General features: G+C 46.9%; 2 protein-coding genes across 4 annotated transcripts in view; one reads left to right on the forward strand and one right to left on the reverse strand.

The window, feature by feature from the left end:
* Positions 1 to 1,722: 1,722 nt before the first annotated feature.
* wdr21 (WD repeat domain 21) lies at positions 1,723 to 10,610 on the reverse strand. Of its 2 annotated transcripts, none has more exons than XM_046291044.1 (14): positions 10,458 to 10,610; positions 9,565 to 9,667; positions 8,994 to 9,115; positions 8,686 to 8,843; positions 8,448 to 8,530; positions 8,039 to 8,141; positions 7,261 to 7,404; positions 6,592 to 6,641; positions 6,199 to 6,278; positions 5,096 to 5,188; positions 4,566 to 4,663; positions 3,944 to 4,120; positions 3,658 to 3,772; positions 1,723 to 1,972 (listed from the first exon to the last, which is right to left on the reverse strand). In XM_046291044.1, exons 2-14 carry the CDS (start codon positions 9,654 to 9,656, stop codon positions 1,734 to 1,736), a joined length of 1,554 nt encoding a protein of 517 aa, XP_046147000.1. In that variant the 5' UTR covers positions 9,657 to 9,667; positions 10,458 to 10,610; the 3' UTR covers positions 1,723 to 1,733. The 2 variants fall into 2 exon arrangements, with proteins under 2 accessions (XP_046147000.1, XP_046146999.1); XM_046291043.1 differs by lacking the exon at positions 10,458 to 10,610 and adding an exon at positions 9,949 to 9,984.
* A 103-nt stretch (positions 10,611 to 10,713) lies between these two features.
* Positions 10,714 to 20,628, forward strand: part of LOC123990494 (zinc finger protein DPF3) — a 63,289-nt gene continuing 53,374 nt past the window's right edge. For both annotated transcript variants that reach the window (XM_046291045.1, XM_046291046.1), the window contains exon 1: positions 10,714 to 10,845. In XM_046291045.1, coding sequence (XP_046147001.1) covers positions 10,814 to 10,845 — 32 coding nt within the window. In that variant the 5' untranslated portion in view covers positions 10,714 to 10,813. The remainder of the gene's footprint in view (positions 10,846 to 20,628) is intronic.

Consider the following 20,628-nt stretch of genomic DNA (forward strand, 5'->3'; position numbering starts at 1 on the left):
ATAAACGGGGCTTCTGAGTGACAGACTGCCTGAAGAATAGATTGCTGAGTTGGAACTATAGAATGATTAGAATGTCAACCATTCTAATTCTACAATAGGAGTTGCCTTCAAATAGTGAATGGCTCACAGTGTGTAGAATAGCTAGTATGAAAGGATATCAACACTCTTTGGGGCTGGACCCTGAAACATTCAGTTCATAGTATATAAACCATTACACCACCTGAGACTGTGGTAGCTAGCTGTGCTTAATAATATTAGCTGAAATTATCTAGCCTGGTCTCAGATCTGTTTGTGCTGTTTTGACGACTCTTACAATAGTTGGCAAAACATATTTTAGGTCCCAGGCTAAAAAGTATGGGGTAGGTGCAGAGTAACTGACTGGAATCACTGGAACAGGCATCATCTCATATAGAACACTGCTTAAGATATACTGAAGATCAGTACCATTTGTCTGCTTTAATGTACCACGTGTGCTTACGTAATAAACTTGACAACCTCAGGGTGTGTGGTTCTAGAACAAGCAGAACCTCAGTGTGTGTGGCATCATTTAAAAATTTTAAAAAGCAGACTGGTTATGTGGAGGTCTTGACAATGCTATTTATTTTTAATAATTCCACACCATCCATTCAATCACCATGGATAAAATACATTGTTTTGAATCGTATAAACTTTACATCAATCATTGAAATCTGTTTCGGATGAATAATTACCGTTATTATTATAAATAAAAAAAAACAACTTCAATAATAGCAGTTGATGAATTGCAGTTTCTGTGGACATAATTCAGGGTTCACTGGTAGACAAATATAGTAGAGAGTCCTGGATCCATGTTCCAGCAGTCCACCTGCAGCTCTATGGTCAGCCCCAACTCTCCACTTCGCAGCTCTACGGTCAGAACCAACTCTCCATCTGCAGCTCTACGGTCAGACCCAACGCTCTACGGTCAGAACCAACTCTCCATCTGCAGCTCTACGGTCAGACCCAACGTTCTACGGTCAGACCCAACTCTCCACTTCGCAGATCTATGGTCAGACCCAACTCTCCACTTCGCAGATCTATGGTCAGACCCAACGATCTATGGTCAGACCCAACTCTCCACTTGAAGTCTTGAAGCGCCAGGCTGATAACTTTAGGCAGTAAGAGTCTTCTTCATTCCATCTGCAGCTCTATGGTCAGACCCAACACTATGGTCAGACCCAACACTATGGTCAGACCCAACACTATGGTCAGACCCAACACTATGGTCAGACCCAACACTATGGTCAGACCCAACACTATGGTCAGACCCAACTCTCCACTTCGCAGATCTATGGTCAGACCCAACGTTCTATGGTCAGACCCAACTCTGCACTTGAAGTCTTGAAGCTCCAGGCTGATAACTTTAGGCAGTAAGAGTCTTCTTCATTCCAGTTACTTTGCAAAGAAAGGTTCAGCCAAGCCCTCCCCTGGCAGGCTGCCTCAGCCGAGCCCTCCCCTGGCAGGCTGCCTCAGCCGAGCCCTCCCCTGGCAGGCTGCCTCAGCCGAGCCCTCCCCTGGCAGGCTGCCTCAGCCGAGCCCTCCCCTGGCAGGCTGCCTCAGCCGAGCCCTCCCCTGGCAGGCTGCCTCAGCCGAGCCCTCCCCTGGCAGGCTGCCTCAGCCGAGCCCTCCCCTAGCAGGCTGCCTCAGCCGAGCCCCCCTAGCAGGCTGCCTCAGCCGAGCCCCCCCCTAGCAGGCTGCCTCAGCCGAGCCCCCCCCTAGCAGGCTGCCTCAGTCACTACCCCTCCTCCCTCCTGGTAGTCACTGTTATAAGGGAAGTAGTACAGATCGTGCCTGACAGCCATGAGGAGACCAGGCAGGCCTCTGTTGCCTCCAAGCTGAGAAGAGAAGACCACGCTGGGGATCATGTCCTTTCCAGCAGGGTGGGGAGATGGGATGGTCCTCAGGAGCTGGCCGTCCCCCAGAGACCACAGACGGGTGTAGCAGTCCTGACCCACTGGAGAAGACAAATGGGAATGGGCAAGATACTTGTCATTCTTTTCTCATTTCATTTGACATGTACATTTCAGTAATTTAGCAGGCACTTTTCTTAAATGTTTATTCGGATCCTCGTTAGCTTTTGCAAAAGCATCAGCTACTCTTCCTGGGGTCCACAAATATAAATTTATAAAAAAAAGACTAGTAACAAAACACCGATAGACACTGACAGTCGCACACATTTAAAATACAACAACAAAATGAGGTGTGTCCGCTGCTGTTCCATGAGATGTTGTTTAAAGGTAATTTTGCTCTTTGCTTGAGTAATTGAAGATGGGAGTTCCATGCGATCATGGCTCTTTACAATACTGTTCTATTTGGCATTCTATGGGGGTTCTATTTGGCATTCTATGGGGTTCTATTTGGCATTCTATGGGGTTCTATTTGGCATTCTATGTGGTTCTATTTGGCATTCTATGGGGTTCTATTTGGCATTCTATGTGGTTCTATTTGGCATTCTATGGGGGTTCTATTTGGCATTCTATGGGGGTTCTATTTGGCATTCTATGGGGTTCTATTTGGCATTCTATGTGGTTCTATTTGGCATTCTATGGGGTTCTATTTGGCATTCTATGGGGTTCTATTTGGCATTCTATGTGGTTCTATTTGGCATTCTATGAGGTTCTATTTGTGCTGAGAATTCCTTTTGGACTTGGAGACCCCTGGTGGCATTGCATGCTGTTGATGCCGGGAAAATTATGGAGTTGCAGTCGTGGATGAACAGGAGGGGACTGAGCACGCAACCATGGGGAGCTCCAGTGTTGAGGATCAGCGTGGCAGATGTGTTGCTACCTACCCTCACCACCTGGGGGCGGCCTGTCAGGAAGTCCAGAATCCAGTTGCAGAGGGAGGTGTTTAGTCCCAGGGTCCTTAGCTTAGTAATGAGCTTTGAGGGCACTATGGTGTTGAACTCTGAGCTGTAGTCAATGAATAGCATTCTCACATAGGTGTTCCTTTTGTCCAGGTGGCAAAAGGCAGTGTGGAGTGCAATAGAGATTGCATCATCTGTGGATCTGTTAAGGCGGTATGCAAATTGGGTTGCCTTTGTGTTCTTGGGCACAGGGACTATGGTGGTCTGCTTGAAACATGTTGATATTACAGACTCAATCAGGGACAGGTTGAAAATGTCAGTGAAGACACCTGCCAGTTGGTCAGCACATGCCTGGAGCACACGTCCTGGTAATCCATCTGGCCCCGCAGCCTTGTGAATGTTGACCTGTTTAAAGGTCGGCTACGGAGACTCGTAACTCGTTTTATTATCCATTTCCTTTAACCAATCATCTGTCGTCCGAGGCAGTGCAGTACAAGTTGAGTACCTTTGTCTTCAAGTATCCAGAGAGACTTCAACTTAGGAAGGGATTGCACGAACTTGAAGTTATCAAAAAGTAGTAACCTACCAGCCACCAGCAGTAAGGCCCTGTAACCTACCAGCAGTAAGGCCCTGTAACCTACCAGCAGTAAGGCCCTGTAACCTACCAGCAGTAAGGCCCTGTAACCTACCAGCAGTAAGGCCCTGTAACCTACCAGCAGTAAGGCCCTGTAACCTACCAGCAGTAAGGCCCTGTAACCTACCAGCAGTAAGGCCCTGTAACCTACCAGCAGTAAGGCCCTGTAACCTACCAGCAGTAAGGCCCTGTAACCTACCAGCCATCATCAGTCCCTCAGCTTCGTTGACGTGGAGGGGTAAGTAGGCGTGTTGGTTATGATGACCCTCGTACTTCCGCACTGGTTTTGTTACTCGTACATCCCACAGCTTGATCTGCAGTGACACATATCAACACACAGGTAAAACACAGTTGAAGGCGAACTTTACCGTGTGTGTGTGTGTGTGTGTGTGTGTGTGTGTGTGTGTGTGTGTGTGTGTGTGTGTCCGTGTGTGTGTGTGTCCGTGTGTGTGTGTGGCCTGTCCCAGTGTATCTGTCTGTCCCACCTCTCCAATCATGTCCGCGGCCAGTAGGTAGTTCTCATCCTGTAGTATTCGTACGGAGGTGATAGCAGAGTCCTGGGAGAACCTGCAGGCCTTCCAGCTGTGGTCCCGTCTGCCTCTCTGACGCAGGTCGATACTGAAGATCTCTCCTGACCTGCAGCCATTAAACAAGACCGGAGCCTGGATGGAGGGAGAGGGGAATGAGACAGGGGAGGGGAATAAGGGAGGGAAATGAGAGAGGGCGAGGGGAATGAGGGAGGGCGAGGGGAATGAGGGAGGGCGAGGGGAATGAGGGAGGGCGAGGGGAATGAGGGAGGGCGAGGGGAATGAGGGAGGGGAGGGGTATAAGGTAGGGGGAAAGGGCTGTTATAAACTCTGAAAGTCAATAATAAAGAAGTTTGAGAAGCGCCCCTCCATCTGTTCATCACACACACACACACACACACACACACACACACACACACACACACACACACACACACACACACACACACACACACACACACACACACACACACACACACACACACACACACACACTTCAGAAACATCAGCTTCTCACCAGTGTTGGTTACACCTTTTGTGACAATGAGACTAAGTGAATGCCTTGGCACCACTAACTCACCCTGAGGGCAAACTGCTGTGCCAGCACATCACTGCTGATGCCATAGGTCTGTCTCCTGCCCGTCACTGCGTCCGTCACTATCACCCTGCGAGACAGACCTGGCAACAGAGGAACACAAAGACCACGGGAGACAGACGGGGAAACGGCCACAGGAGACAGACGGGGAAACGGCCACAGGAGACAGACGGGGAAACGGCCACAGGAGACGGCCACAGGAGACAGACGGGGAAACGGCCACAGGAGGCGGCCACAGGAGACAGACGGGGAAACGGTCACTAAAATTGTGCTTTTCAAAATGGCCACCAGGCCAGTGTTAAGAGAAAAGACAGGCTGGCTACCAGAATCTAACCTGCAACCTGTGTGTGTGTGTGTGTGTGTGTGTGTGTGTGTGTGTGTGTGTGTGTGTGTGTGTGTGTGTGTGTGTGTGTGTGTGTGTGTGTGGTATAAAATGCTGTTGCTTGCTCCTGTATCACTAACATTGTAGTGTAAAATGCTAATCAATTGGTAAAGATATGAGGCCTCCAACTCACCCGTGCTAAATGTTTTGTCAGCCTGAGGGTTGAGACACCAGGCACAGGACCAGGCTGTAGAGATCTTAAAACTACACAGCATCCCCGGCTGGTCTGGAGGAGGAGAGAGAGGAGGACGAGAGAGGAGGAGGAGGACGAGAGAGGAGGAGGAGACGAGAGAGGAGGAGGAGAGAGGAGGAGAGGAGGAGGACAAGAGAGGAGGACGAGAGAGGAGGAGGACGAGAGAGGAGGAGACGAGAGAGGAGGACGAGAGAGGAGGACGAGAGAGGGACGAGAGAGGAGGAGGACGAGAGAGAAGAGAGAGGAGGAGGACGAGAGAGGAGGAGGACGAAGACGAGAGAGGACGAAGACGAGAGAGGACGAAGACGAGAGAGGAGGGGGAAGACGAGGAGGGCGAGGACGAGAGAGGAGGGCGAGGACGAGAGAGGAGGGCGAGGACGAGAGAGGAGGACGAGAGAGGAGGGCGAGGACGAGAGAGGAGGAGAGAGGAGGGCGAGGACGAGAGAGGAGGGGAGAGAGAGGGAGGACGAGAGAGGAGGAGGAGAGAGGAGGGCGAGGACGAGAGAGGAGGGCGAGGACGAGAAAGGAGGGCGAGGACGAGAGAGGAGAGAGGAGGGCGAGGACGAGAGAGGAGGGCGAGGACGAGAGAGGAGGGCGAGGACGAGAGAGGAGGGCGAGGACGAGAGAGGAGGGCGAGGACGAGAGAGGAGGAGGAGAGAGGAGGAGGAGGAGGAGAGAGGAGGGCGAGGACGAGAGAGGAGGAGGAGAGAGGAGGGCGAGGACGAGAGAGGAGGAGGAGAGAGGAGGGCAAGGACGAGAGAGGAGGAGGAGAGAGGAGGGCGAGGACGAGAGAGGAGGAGGAGAGAGGAGGGCGAGGACGAGAGAGGAGGAGGAGAGAGGAGGGCGAGGACGAGAGAGGAGGAGGAGAGAGGAGGGCGAGGACGAGAGAGGAGGAGGAGGAGAGAGGAGGGCGAGGACGAGAGGAGGAGGAGAGAAATAACAAATGCGCTCAGCATGAAATATATGAACATTATAGTATTACATTACAGTAAAATGTCATGAAAAGTATAGTATGTTCTGAAAGAAGCACATGGAAAAGTTACCTGGGTTGGAGTTACTGAAGAGCGAGGCTGGTAGTAAACTGACACAGCCAGGAGTCTCTGCCATGCCCACCAGACACAGGCTGAACACTGGAGTCAAGAAAACACCAACCCAACTCTCTTAAGTACAGCTACTGACAACGGTCTGAATATGAACATGCCTGAGGGGACCTTTGACCCCCGTCGAGACAAACTAGGGTCATGAACTCTAACGTAGCAGGCCTAAAATAAACACCAGAGTGGAGTTCCCACATTCGGCTTTCAGCTGAGAAGGAAGGTTGATTTAGCCGTATCCTAGTAACACCGGAAGCATCCGGGTTGCTGGCAACTCCGCTAAGGAAGCAGGGTCATTAACCACATTGAGTAGCATCACAGTCTGCTGTGTAAGACGGATACAGGACGTGTGAGTCAGAGTGGCTGACGGAGGCCCAGCAGATAGAGTTCACCTGAAACACAGACAACATGTTTATAACACGGGTACTGAACAGGTGTAACAGACAACACAGGTACTGAACAGGTGTAACAGACAACACAGATACGGAACAGGTGTAACAGACAACACAGGTACTGAACAGGTATAACAGACAACACAGATACTGAACAGGTGTAACAGACAACACAGATACTGAACAGGTATAACAGACAACACAGGTACTGAACAGGTGTAACAGACAACACAGATACTGAACAGGTGTAACAGACAACACAGATACTGAACAGGTGTAACAGACAACACAGGTGGAACAGACAACACAGGTGGAACAGACAACACAGGTACTGAACAGGTGTAACAGACGACACAGATACTGAACAGGTGTAACAGACAACACAGATACTGAACAGGTGTAACAGACAACACAGATACTGAACAGGTGTAACAGACAACACAGGTACTGAACAGGTGTAACAGACGACACAGGTACCTACCATCCAGCATGCTTCTAATGCCCAACTCCAAAACTAGCCTTCATTCCCAGTCTCTCCCCCCAGCTCCTAACCCTCCCCTCCATCCATGTCACCTTTCTGTTGGTAGAGGTTATCCTCAGTCCTGTCTCTCCTTCTCACCTTTCTATTTGTAAAGTAGAGGTTGTCACACATCTTGACAGACAGGGAGCCCCTGCTGCAGCCTCTGAAGTTCATGATGCCGTACTTGCAGCCTCCGTGAGACACGTCGTTAACCGTGAACACTCGCTCACATGCAGAGTCACCCTGAGAGAGAAGAGGAGAGGGGAGGAAGGAGAGAGAGAGAAGAGGAGAGGGGAGGAAGGAGAGAGAGAGAAGAGGAGAGGGGAGGAAGGAGAGAGAGAGAAGAGGAGAGGGGAGGAAGGAGAGAGAGAGAAGAGGGGAGGAAGGAGAGAGAGAGAAGAGGAGAGGAAGGAGAGAGAGAGAGAAGAGGAGAGGGGAGGAAGTGTGGGGAAGAGAGAGGGGAGGAGGGGAGAGAGAGAGAAGAGGGGGAAGAGGAGGAAATGGGGAGGAAGAAGAGAGAGAAGAGGAGAGGGGAGGAAAGGAGAGAGAGAGAATAGGGGGTAAGAGGAGAGGGGAGGAAGTGTGGGGAAGAGAGAGGGGAGGAGGGAGAGAGAGAAGAGGGGGAGGGGGAGGGGGGGTGAAAGGGGAGGAAGAAGTGAGGGGAGGACAGAGGAAGAGGAGTAAGAGAGAAAAGAAGAGGGTAATCAGGAGGAAGTTTACACCAGTCTACCATTGCCAACGTTCTTCTTAAAAGTCAAAAGAAAGCGCGTGTGCGTGTGTGTGTGTGTGTGTGTGTGTGTGTGTGTGTGTGTGTGTGTGTGTGTGTGTGTGTGTGTGTGTGTGTGTGTGTGTGTGTGTGTGTGTGTGTGTAACTCACCACTATGAGTCTAAAGTGGTCTGTGTTGGGACTGCTGCTTTCAGAGCTCTGGACCTCCAGTCTGTGACGTCTCATCCCACTCACCTTCACCTCATGGATCAGCCTGGGCAACACAATCATAAGGGACACGATCATAAGGGACACGATCATAAGGGACACAATCATAAGGGACACAATCATAAGGGACACAATCATAAGGGACACAATCATAAGGGACACAATCATAAGGGACACAATCATAAGGGACACGATCATAAGGGACACGATCATAAGGGACACGATCATAAGGGACACGATCATAAGGGACACGATCATAAGGGACACAATCATAAGGGACACAATCATAAGGGACACAATCATAAGGGACACAATAACGTACGTACGTGTGTGTGTACTTCTGATACCGTACCTACTGTAAGAGTTCCCAGGTAGCAGACCCAGGTGTCTTTTCTGCAGCAACAGAGCTGAGTTCAGGCCTGCTCTTGGTGCTTTCTGGAGGGAGAAACAAAACACACTAGAAAAGCCCTTCAGAGCTGCTGCTGTCGTTTTCAATTAGGGAAGGAGAGACGTCATCTATCGGCGATAAGATACAAAACATTTTTTTATTTTATTCGATAGGGTAAAAAGTTCCCCGTCTGTGGTAGTACCTTCCTGGGCCTCTCGTCCTCAGTGATCATCCTGGCCCTGTGTTTCTCCTGCTCTCTCTCCTGCAGCAGCCCTCTGGTCAGAGGGTTACAGTTGTTGTGGCCCGGCAGCAGACGGAAGTAACGGTTCTTCTCAGCGTCAAAGTAGAACCCCGGCAGCTCTGGAGATGGAAGGACAAAGGTACACGTGGACGATAAAGACACGGAGTCTGTATTGTCCTTGTACGTGCAGTGACACACTTTGGACTGCACTGATTTTATAAGTAGTCATTCTACAGCCATGTAGAAAGGTGTGTCTGAGTGTAACTGACCTGGAGCAGCGGAGGAGGAGGAGGAGGACGAAGAGGAGGACGAGGAGGCTGCAGTATCAGAAATAGACCTATTCTCTGGGGTCCTGTCTCTGTAGGAGGGGCCTGCTTCACTGCTGCCATACCTGGGGACCAGAGAGGAGAGGCAAGTCAGTTAACAACAAATTATTATTTACAATGACGGCCTACCCCGGCCTAACCCTGACGGCGCTGAGACAATTGTGTGCCGCCCTATGGGACTCCCAATCACGGCCGGTTGTGAAACAGCTCTGGTATCGAACCAGGGTCTGTAGTGATGCCTCTAGCACTGAGATGCAGTGCCTTAGACCGCTGCACCACTCTGGAGCCCAATGCCACCATTACACCGGTAAAACAACACACTGGCAGGATTATAACAGAATTTAGGAATACGTGTAATTCCGATCATATAACATACACTGAATTGAGATTAATGGCCCATGAACGCCCCGGGCATTTGATAGATCAAGTAAACGAGCTGTGAATAAGGTAGTTTACACATAATTTGGGCCAGCCAACCAACCTGTGGTCGTGAGAGACATTGTCACCATCCTACCTTTGTTCCTGTGTCCTGTCCGTTTGCCCGTCAGAGCGGTAACCGAGTCGCCTACGGTCCCTGCCCCTGTCACGCCAATTCCCTTTCTTCATCCCTGCTATTGCTATGGATACAAATACCGGACAGTAAACATCAACACAAAGTCTGTCACTCGCTTCTGTGTTGTGTACTTGGTAGCTAGCTAGCAAGTTAGCTAATTCGGCTAGCCATTTCGCTTGCTAACAAAAGCCCTTTAAATACAGACACGTGGTACGTAGACAATTTGAATGATGAATCATTACTATATTTAAAATGAAATGGCGTTATTCGTGTAGTAATTAGAGGATACCATGTTGATCAAATATATTATTGAACATCGGAGCTTTGACACAAAGTTAATTTTACCTGCTACAACGTTGCACCCACGTGACCAAGTTAACACCCGCCCCTAACCCTCATTGGCTTATCGCTCACAATAGTGACCCTCTTTGCGGCTTCACTATTGGCTGCTTGCGCCATCAATCACTATCGTTTCCTCTAACGAAATGTAACTTTTAATCATCATTCTCATGAATGAAACATTTGTAACATTGTATCAGAGATGACTGTCTTCTGTAGTGGTAAAGCAGTTGTGATTGGTTTAGGTTATGGATAGAGCATTGCTTTGTAATTAATTTATTGTGTAAACAAACCTTCATGTTTGATTAATGCTTCTTATAAATATCAATCAAACCAAAATCTGCCCTATGTTATTGTATTTTACTGCACTACTGAATATGATTATATAATTGTTCTAATACCATTCTATTTGTTTTGCTAAATGCCACTGAAGGAAGAAGAGTATCTTATATGTTGAGAAAATAAAAGATGGTCGGTTTGCGACAGGCACAAAGGAACACAGTAGGACAACTGACCATGTTTTTATTTTCCTTGCGAGGAAATGCAGCCGCTCCCTGAAATATCTCTTTCATACGCCGGGCGATATATACCCACACTATGCAATGGATTTATACTGACTAGTGACCGGTGATGATTTGTATATGTGTGCAACATCACAGATAAATATAAAGTTGTACTCTAGCTACTGTATCAAGCGTCGTCGTCTTTATGAAACGCTTTTGACAGTTTTCTCATAAACCACGCCTGATCTCTGGATACTATTATTGTATTGGTTAAGGAGCGGGGCGCCTAGCACCTTATTGGTTGTCTTCTTCATGGGGTCCCAAACAGCTCTGAGATTTAGAGTATTGGGTTACAGTTTCGCAGCAAAATGGCGACTGTCATTCAGAATCCTCTCAAATCGTAAGTAATCTTTAAAATGCTATATTCTTTTCCCCGAAAAAACAAACGCATTTGCTTGGATGCAATGGTTGCATTCAATAAAGGAGAAAAGCACAACACATTGAATGGAATAACGGAATAGCGGATTTTATATGATGTTTGTAAACATATCACAACGTGTATTGAAACAATTAGAAGTTAGGACAAAATGTTGTCGTTTTGTTTGTATTTATTAGTCTCTACACGAATGGTTTCGACGCATAAAGCATGTAGTCACGTGCACGCTTTTAAGAAAATATATTTCCATGCGCGTGAAACAATGTTCTGCACTCCGATTTAAGCTGCGCGGACAAGTCAATTGTGTATGGACTTCTTTTACAAAAGTTGTTAAGATATTCTGCTACATTAACGGCCTAAGAACATTAGGATAAGTGTTTGTTAATCTTTCACAGATATAGGCTACTTCCGTTGTTCAGGTCCGTGTTATTACTTGGAATTCACGTAAACTAACCAGCGCTTCTTTTGTGCGCTCTCTCATCAATAGCCAACATTAGGATAACGTATATTCAGTATTTATAATGTGGGATTATTTCCTCAGTAAAAAAAAACACACGGAGTACCCTGTGATGATGGGCTATCATTTGAGTAGCCTATGCATGGGATTGCTTTTTACTGTCTGCGACAGATTTCGGGTGCGAAAGGTTCGATCAGGCTGAGCGCACAGGAGCCGTGTCCGTGAAGGGAAAACGGTTTACCATCAAGAATCGCTTTACTGGGATCGGCTCATAGAACTAGTGGTCTAATCGAATGTGATAAATAACACGTCTATGCGTCTCAATAGTGTAAACACTGTTTTTGAGCATTCAGCTCCAAGAGCTGTATGTTTTTTTGTCTGTCTGCCATTGAAATGCAGCAACAAGTCAATGTACCTGCTGACTTCTGTAGTCACTGATGCTGTCCTGTAGTCACTGATGCTCTCCTGTAGTCACTACTGCTGTCCTGCTCTCCTGTAGTCACTGCTGCTCTCCTGTAGTCACTGATGCTCTCCTGTAATCACTGATGCTCTCCTGTAGTCACTGCTGATATCCTGTAGTCACTGATGCTCTCCTGTAGTCACTGATGCTGTCCTGTAGTCACTGCTGCTCTCCTGTAGTCACTGCTGCTCTCCTGTAGTCACTGATGCTGTCCTGTAGTCACTGCTGCTCTCCTGTAGTCACTGATGCTGTCCTGTAGTCACTGCTGATATCCTGTAGTCACTGATGCTCTCCTGTAGTCACTGATGCTGTCCTGTAGTCACTGATGCTGTCCTGTAGTCACTGCTGCTCTCCTGTAGTCACTGATGCTGTCCTGTAGTCACTGCTGCTCTCCTGTAGTCGCTGATGCTGTCCTGTAGTCACTGCTGCTCTCCTGTAGTCACTGATGCTCTCCTGTAGTCACTGATGCTCTCCTGTAGTCACTGATGCTCTCCTGTAGTCACTGCTGCTGTTCTGCTCTCCTGTAGTCACTGATGCTCTCCTGTAGTCACTGATGCTCTCCTGTAGTCACTGATGCTCTCCTGTAGTCACTGCTGCTGTTCTGCTCTCCTGTAGTCACTGCTGCTGTTCTGCTCTCCTGTAGTCACTGCTGCTGTTCTGCTCTCCTGTAGTCACTGCTGCTGTTCTGCTCTCCTGTAGTCACTGCTGCTGTTCTGCTCTCCTGTAGTCACTGCTGCTGTTCTGCTCTCCTGTAGTCACTGCTGCTGTTCTGCTCTCCTGTAGTCACTGCTGCTGTTCTGCTCTCCTGTAGTCACTGCTGCTGTTCTGCTCTCCTGTAGTCACTGCTGCTGTTCTGCTCTCCTGTAGTCACTGCTGCTGTTCTGCTCTCCTGTAGTCACTGCTGCTGTTCTGCTCTCCTGTAGTCACTGCTGCTGTTCTGCTCTCCTGTAGTCACTGCTGCTCTCCTGTAGTCACTGATGCTGTCCTGTAGTCACTGATGCTCTCCTGTAGTCACTGATGCTGTCCTGTAGTCACTGCTGCTCTCCTGTAGTCACTGCTGCTGCTCTCCTGTAGTCACTGATGCTCTCCTGTAGTCACTGCTGCTCTCCTGTAGTCACTGCTGCCTGGATGTTGGTGATAACAACCTTGTTTCTGTGTAAAAGCCTTGCAGCATATTCTCCCATCTGTCTGTGAGAAGTGATGTGATTCTATTCACAGACCGGCTGTATGTCTCCGTCCCACATGGAACCATATTCCCTATGTGTGTAGTGCACACATTTCAACCAGGGAGCTGTTCAGAAATAGTGCACTACATAGGGAATAGTGTACCATTTTATCCAGGGAGCTGTTCAGAAATAGTGCACTACATAGGGAATAGTGTACCATTTTATCCAGGGAGCTGTTCAGAAATAGTGCACTACATAGGGAATAGTGCACACATTTTATCCAGGGAGCTGTTCAGAAATAGTGCACTACATAGGGAATAGTGTACCATTTTATCCAGGGAGCTGTTCAGAAATAGTGCACTACATGGGGAATAGTGCACATATTTTATCCAGGGAGCTGTTCAGAAATAGTGCACTACATAGGGAATAGTGTACCATTTTATCCAGGGAGCTGTTCAGAAATAGTGCACTACATAGGGAATAGTGCACACATTTTATCCAGGGAGCTGTTCAGAAATAGTGCACTACATAGGGAATAGTGCACACATTTTATCCAGGGAGCTGTTCAGAAATAGTGCACTACATAGGGAATAGTGCACACATTTTATCCAGGGAGCTGTTCAGAAATAGTGCACTACATAGGGAATAGTGCACACATTTTATCCAGGGAGCTGTTCAGAAATAGTGCACTACATAGGGAATAGTGCACACATTTTATCCAGGGAGCTGTTCAGAAATAGTGCACTACATAGGGAATAGTGCACACATTTTATCCAGGGAGCTGTTCAGAAATAGTGCACTACATAGGGAATAGTGCACACATTTTATCCAGGGAGCTGTTCAGAAATAGTGCACTACATAGGGAATAGTGCACACATTTTATCCAGGGAGCTGTTCAGAAATAGTGCACTACATAGGGAATAGTGTACAATTTTGGGACACATGCAGACACTCTGCCTGCTAGACTATCAGGACATATTTACCCACATTTGCTGTGGAATGTAGCGAAGGGGTCTGGCACATAGTTATAACACAGCCTATGGTTGGAGTGGTAGTCAGAAGAACAGGCTTGCATTCCTGGTCTACACTAAATAAGCTCTATTGTTTGGTCTAACAGATGGTCCTTCACTGACAGCCCGAGCAAAGCAACCAAACAGACAGTGCGGTCAACATGTTTGTGTCCGGATGGTGTGTGGGCTGAAATATGAATGTGGTTACACACGAGATGCCGTCTTGCCAATTCACTATAGATACTCTTGTTTTCACTATAGATACTCTTGTTTTCACTATAGATACTATAGATACTCTTGTTTTCACTATAGATACTCTTGTTTTCACTATAGATACTCTTGTTTTCACTATAGATACTCTTGTTTTCACTATAGATACTCTTGTTTTCACTATAGATACTCTTGTTTTCACTATAGATACTGTTCTTAGTCACTATATAGATACTGTTCTTAGTCACTATAGATACTGTTCTTAGTCACTATATATATACTGTTCTTAGTCACTATAGATACTGTTCTTAGTCACTATATATATACTGTTCTTAGTCACTATAGATACTGTTCTTAGTCACTATATATATACTGTTCTTAGTCACTATAGATACTGTTCTTAGTCACTATAGATACTGTTCTTAGTCACTATATATATACTGTTCTTAGTCACTATATATATACTGTTCTTAGTCACTATAGATACTGTTCTTAGTCACTATATATATACTGTTCTTAGTCACTATATATATACTGTTCTTAGTCACTATAGATACTGTTCTTAGTCACTATATATATACTGTTCTTAGTCACTATATATATACTGTTCTTAGTCACTATATAGATACTGTTCTTAGTCACTATATATATACTGTTCTTAGTCACTATAGATACTGTTCTTAGTCACTATATATATACTGTTCTTAGTCACTATATATATACTGTTCTTAGTCACTATAGATACTGTTCTTAGTCACTATATATATACTGTTCTTAGTCACTATATATATACTGTTCTTAGTCACTATATATATACTGTTCTTAGTCACTATAGATACTGTTCTTAGTCACTATAGATACTGTTCTTAGTCACTATATATATACTGTTCTTAGTCACTATAGATACTGTTCTTAGTCACTATATATATACTGTTCTTAGTCACTATATATACTGTTCTTAGTCACTATATAGATACTGTTCTTAGTCACTATAGATACTGTTCTTAGTCACTATATATATACTGTTCTTAGTCACTATAGATACTGTTCTTAGTCACTATAGATACTGTTCTTAGTCACTATAGATACTGTTCTTAGTCACTATATATATACTGTTCTTAGTCACTATAGATACTGTTCTTAGTCACTATATATATACTGTTCTTAGTCACTATATATATACTGTTCTTAGTCACTATATATATACTGTTCTTAGTCACTATATATATACTGTTCTTAGTCACTATATATATACTGTTCTTAGTCACTATATATATACTGTTCTTAGTCACTATATATATACTGTTCTTAGTCACTATATATATACTGTTCTTAGTCACTATAGATACTGTTCTTAGTCACTATATATATACTGTTCTTAGTCACTATATATATACTGTTCTTAGTCACTATATATATACTGTTCTTAGTCACTATAGATACTGTTCTTAGTCACTATAGATACTGTTCTTAGTCACTATAGATACTGTTCTTAGTCACTATAGATACTGTTCTTAGTCACTATATATACTGTTCTTAGTCACTATATATATACTGTTCTTAGTCACTATATATATACTGTTCTTAGTCACTATAGATACTGTTCTTAGTCACTATAGATACTGTTCTTAGTCACTATATATATACTGTTCTTAGTCACTATAGATACTGTTCTTAGTCACTATATATATACTGTTCTTAGTCACTATATATATACTGTTCTTAGTCACTATATATATACTGTTCTTAGTCACTATATAGATACTGTTCTTAGTCACTATATAGATACTGTTCTTAGTCACTATAGATACTGTTCTTAGTCACTATAGATACTGTTCTTAGTCACTATAGATACTGTTCTTAGTCACTATAGATACTGTTCTTAGTCACTATAGATACTGTTCTTAGTCACTATAGATACTGTTCTTAGTCACTATAGATACTGTTCTTAGTCACTTGACTACGTTCCTGGTTGAACCAGTGGAAAGTCAAACGAACAATAGTGAATGCAGCCCTTTGTTTTATAGCCAGGCTAAATTCTACCTGGCCCAAACTATATTCTGTCTGTTTTATAGCCAAGCTAAATTATACCTGTCCAAACTATATTCTGTCTGTTTTATAGCCAGGCTAAATTCTACCTGGGCCAAACTATGTTCTGTCTGTTTTATAGTGAGGCTAAATTCTACCTGGCCCAGACTATATTCTGTCTGTTTTATAGTGAGGCTAAATTCTACCTGGGCCAAACTATATTCTGTCTGTTTTATAGTGAGGCTAAATTCTACCAGGGCCAAACTATATTATTTTTTCTATGGTGTTATCTACCATTTCAGAAGACTCCTCCATAGGAGATTCAGTTAAAGCATGAAAGAAAGGACCTTTTGTCTGCAATGCATTGTATGACAGGGATGGAGAGAGTCTAGTTTTACATAGATATGAATCACATATTCAAATATATCCTCTTTGTGCCAAGAGGAAAAAGGGGACACATGGACAGTCATGTCTTCTTCATTTCATCCATTTAACCCAGAGAGGTGCAGGGGACTGCTTGTCGCTCTCCCTCGCCATCTTGGGTTTAATGTGGTTCCTATCTGACCAGGGTGTTTCTATGAGAGGTGTCGGGTTTGCACTTAGCTCGTAACAACATCCCCGCTCTGTTGATAAGAGGTTTGGTACAGTGGGAAGTTCATTGTCCGTGGCTTGTCTCCTGCCCTCTGCATAAAACAAAACCATTTTTAAATAACACAAAGGGGGGGGGGGTTGAGAGAGAGAGAGAGAGAGAGAGAGAGAGAGAGAGAGAGAGAGAGAGAGAGAGAGAGAGAGAGAGAGAGAGAGAGAGAGAGAGAGAGAGAGAGAGAGAGAGAGAGAGAGAGAGAGAGAGAGAGAGAGAGAGAGAGAGAGAGAGAGAGAGAGAGAGAGAGAGAGAGAGAGAGAGAGAGAGAGAGAGAGAGAGACTCCCAGCCCTACTGGATACTTTATTATATTATGGTATTAGCATTTGTAAGACAGCGATTCAATTTGAAGTTAGTTATTACCATAGTATTATCGGTGAATAAGACTATTCTCTGACAAAGTTGAGTTCAGTTATTACCATTCTAATTGACAGGACGCCTCTGTGTTGAGCCTGTCTGGGAAACACAAATGACAGAAAGACTCAAGAGGGTGTACCTGTTAAATCACATGGTTAACAGGAAGTACCTGCTAGTACTGCTGTCTCACGTCTACTAACATTTAGTCAGCATTTAGGCATCATCATGACCCATCGCCTGGCATCTCAGAATAAACCACATTATTCTTCTGAATTATAGATGTTCTAAATATTATTCATCTTTATTTATTCATTTCATTTGTTTTATTTTACCTTTTAGGAAGTCTTTTTTAGGGGGGTTCAAATATATGTCTGTAAAAGAGAGCTGGCAGCATGTCAGCAAAGGGAAACATAGGACCCCCCTCCTCTCCCCACAATGCAACACAATAAAAGAAGATCATACAGTAACAATAGTCAGAGACAATATGCTACACTGTTTCTGCAGGGTCACGGCCCGTGCACTCACTCACTGTAAATGTGTGTCTGTGTGATTTCAACTGGGAGGTTGGAGGCACTTACCCATAGAGGGATATAGAGCTGGCCAGGCTCTGTGTTTATAGATTGTGGGGGCGGGCTGTGCAGGGGTGGAAATGTATAGGAGAAGAAGGTGTGTGTGTATGGGGAGGGGGGGTGGATGTCTGTAGGAGTGGGGACTGTGTGTGCGTGTGACCCTTTCCCTGCCTATTTGTGTGTCTGTCTTGTATTTGTGTGTGTGGCCCTGCCCCTTTCTGCCTGTTTGTGTGTCTGTCTGTATAGTATTGTGTGTGTGTGTGTGTGTGTGTGTGTGTGTGTGTGTGTGTGTGTGTGTGTGTGTGTGTGTGTGTGTGTGTGTGTGTGTGTGTGTGTGTGTGTGTGTGTGTGTGTGTGTGTGTGTGTGTGTGTGTGTGTGTGTGTGTGTGTGTGTGTGTGTGTGTGTGTGTGTGTGTGTGTGTGTGTCTGGCTTACAGGAACACACTCCCCTCCCCCGTTTAGCGTGAGAGGACGAGGGAGCTAGAGTGATTGATGGGTGAATTACATGTGTGCTTTCAGACGGACTCTAAACACTGAGGCAGCTCTCCGGCTCCCTGGCCTTTTGTGATTCCCGCTCGGTTTTGGGGGAATGGCCGAGCTGGCGGGAATGTTTTCCAGGCGTTGGGAATTAGAACGGCCTGGGAACATTCGGCACCCGTTCCCCTTGTGTCGTGCACTTCTTTTGTCCAGGGGGCCCATAGACCTCGGGTCTAAAGTAGTGCACTAAATAGGGAATAGTGTGCCATTTGGGACACATTGTTCCATAGGGAGACTCCATGGAGGGATCATAAATCCCTTTTCCTGTTCAACACATGGATCTGACACGATTCTGTATGTAGACTGAGGGAGAGGGGGGTAGAGGGTGTGTGTACGAGGGGTAGAGGGTGTGTGTACGAGGGGAGAGGGTGTGTGTACGAGGGGGAGAGGGTGTGTGTACGAGGGGGAGAGGGTGTGTGTACGAGGGGGAGAGGGTGTGTGTACGAGGGGAGAGGGTGTGTGTACGAGGGTAGAGGGTGTGTGTACGAGGGGTAGAGGGTGTGTGTACGAGGGGTAGAGGGTGTGTGTACGAGGGGTAGAGAGGGTGTGTGTACGAGGGGTAGAGAGGGTGTGTGTACGAGGGGTAGAGAGGGTGTGTGTACGAGGGGAGAGGGTGTGTGTACGAGTGAGTGTGTGACATTGAGATTTATGAAAACAATCTCACTATCCTACTCTCTCTCCCTCTCTCCCAGTGTCCCTCTCCATCTCTCTATCACTCTCCCTCTCAATCTCTCCCAGTGTCCCTCTCCATCTCTCTATCACTCTCCCTCTCAAGCTCTCCCAGTGTCCCTCTCTATCGCTCTCCCTCTCCATCTCTCCCAGTGTCCCTCTCCCCTTTCCATCTCTCTATCGCTCTCCTTCCATCTCTCCCTCTCTATCGCTCTCCCTCTCCCTCTGTCCCTCTCCATCTCTCTCCCTCTGTCCCTCTCCATCTCTCTCCCTCTGTCCCTCTCCCCTCTCCCTTGAAAAAGAGATTTCAAATTTCAATGAGCCCTTCCTGGTTAAATAAAGATTAAACTAACAAAAAAATCTCTATCGGTCTCCCTCGCTCCATCTCTCCCCTTTCCATCGCTCTATCACTCTCTCTGTCTTCTCCTCCTGTCTGTCTTGGTCTGGGGAAACAGTTTTCCTCCCCCTTCTCCTACAAAAACATCTCAGCCTCCCGTTGCCACCTAGCCTCCCCTAACCTTCCCAAGCCCCCTAGCCTCCCCAAGCACCCTAGCCTCCCCAAGCCCCCTAGCCTCCCCTCGCCACCTAGCCTCCCCTCGCCACCTAGCCTCCCCTCGCCACCTAGCCTCCCTAGCCACCTAGCCTCCCCTAGCCACCTAGCCCCCCTTGCCACCTAGCCCCCGTAGCTACCTAGCCTCCTGTAGCCACCTAGCCTCCCTAGCCACCTAGCCCGCCCCCTAGCCACCTAGCCCCCCTAGCCACCTAGCCTCCCGTCGCCACCTAGACCCCCTTAGCCACTTAGCCTCCCCAGCCACCTAGACCCCCGTAGCCACCTAGCCTCCCTAGCCACCTAGCCTCCCCCAGCCACCTAGCCACCTAGCCTCTCCTAGCCACCTAGCCTCCCCTAGCCACCTAGCCTCCCCTAGCCACCTTGCCCCGTCCCCTGCTCTGTTTGGAGCCGGTTGTTGACATCATAACCTTAGCACTAATCTGATTGAACTTCTCTCTGTAAAGGCTGGAGGAGGTTGAGGGGGGCTTCGAAGGTTGAGGAGGGTTTGAGGAAGTTGAGGGGGCTGTAGAAGGTTGAGGAGGGTTTGAGGAGGTTGAGGGGGCTGTAGAAGGTTGAGGAGGGTTTGAGGAGGTTGAGGGGGCTGTAGAAGGTTGAGGAGGGTTTGAGGAGGTTGAAGGGGCTGTAGAAGGTTGAGGAGGGTTTGAGGAGAATTGGAGAATTGGAGGATGTTGAGGAGGATTGGAGGAGGTTGAGGAGGATTGGAGGAGGTTGAGGAGGATTGGAGGAGGTTGAGGAGGATTGGAGGAGGTTGAGGAGGATTGGAGGAGGTTGAGGAGGGCTGGAGGAGGGCTGGTGGAGGGTGAGGAGGGCTGGTGGAGGGTGAGGAGGGCTGGTGGAGGGTGAGGAGGGCTGGTGGAGGGTGAGGAGGGCTGGTGGAGGGTGAGGAGCCCTGGAGGAGGGCTGGAGGAGGATAAGGAGGGCTGGAGGAGGATGAGGAGGGCTGAGAGGGCTTTGTACAGGAAGCACCTCTTATGTGTAGGAGACACACACATGCGCAGTCATCATACACACGCACACACATACACTCAGTCTGAAGGTAACTGTAGAACCGCAGCTAATTCTAGTCTGAGGT

This window comes from Oncorhynchus gorbuscha, linkage group LG12, assembly GCF_021184085.1.
Source record: "Oncorhynchus gorbuscha isolate QuinsamMale2020 ecotype Even-year linkage group LG12, OgorEven_v1.0, whole genome shotgun sequence".
Lineage (NCBI taxonomy): Eukaryota > Metazoa > Chordata > Actinopteri > Salmoniformes > Salmonidae > Oncorhynchus > Oncorhynchus gorbuscha.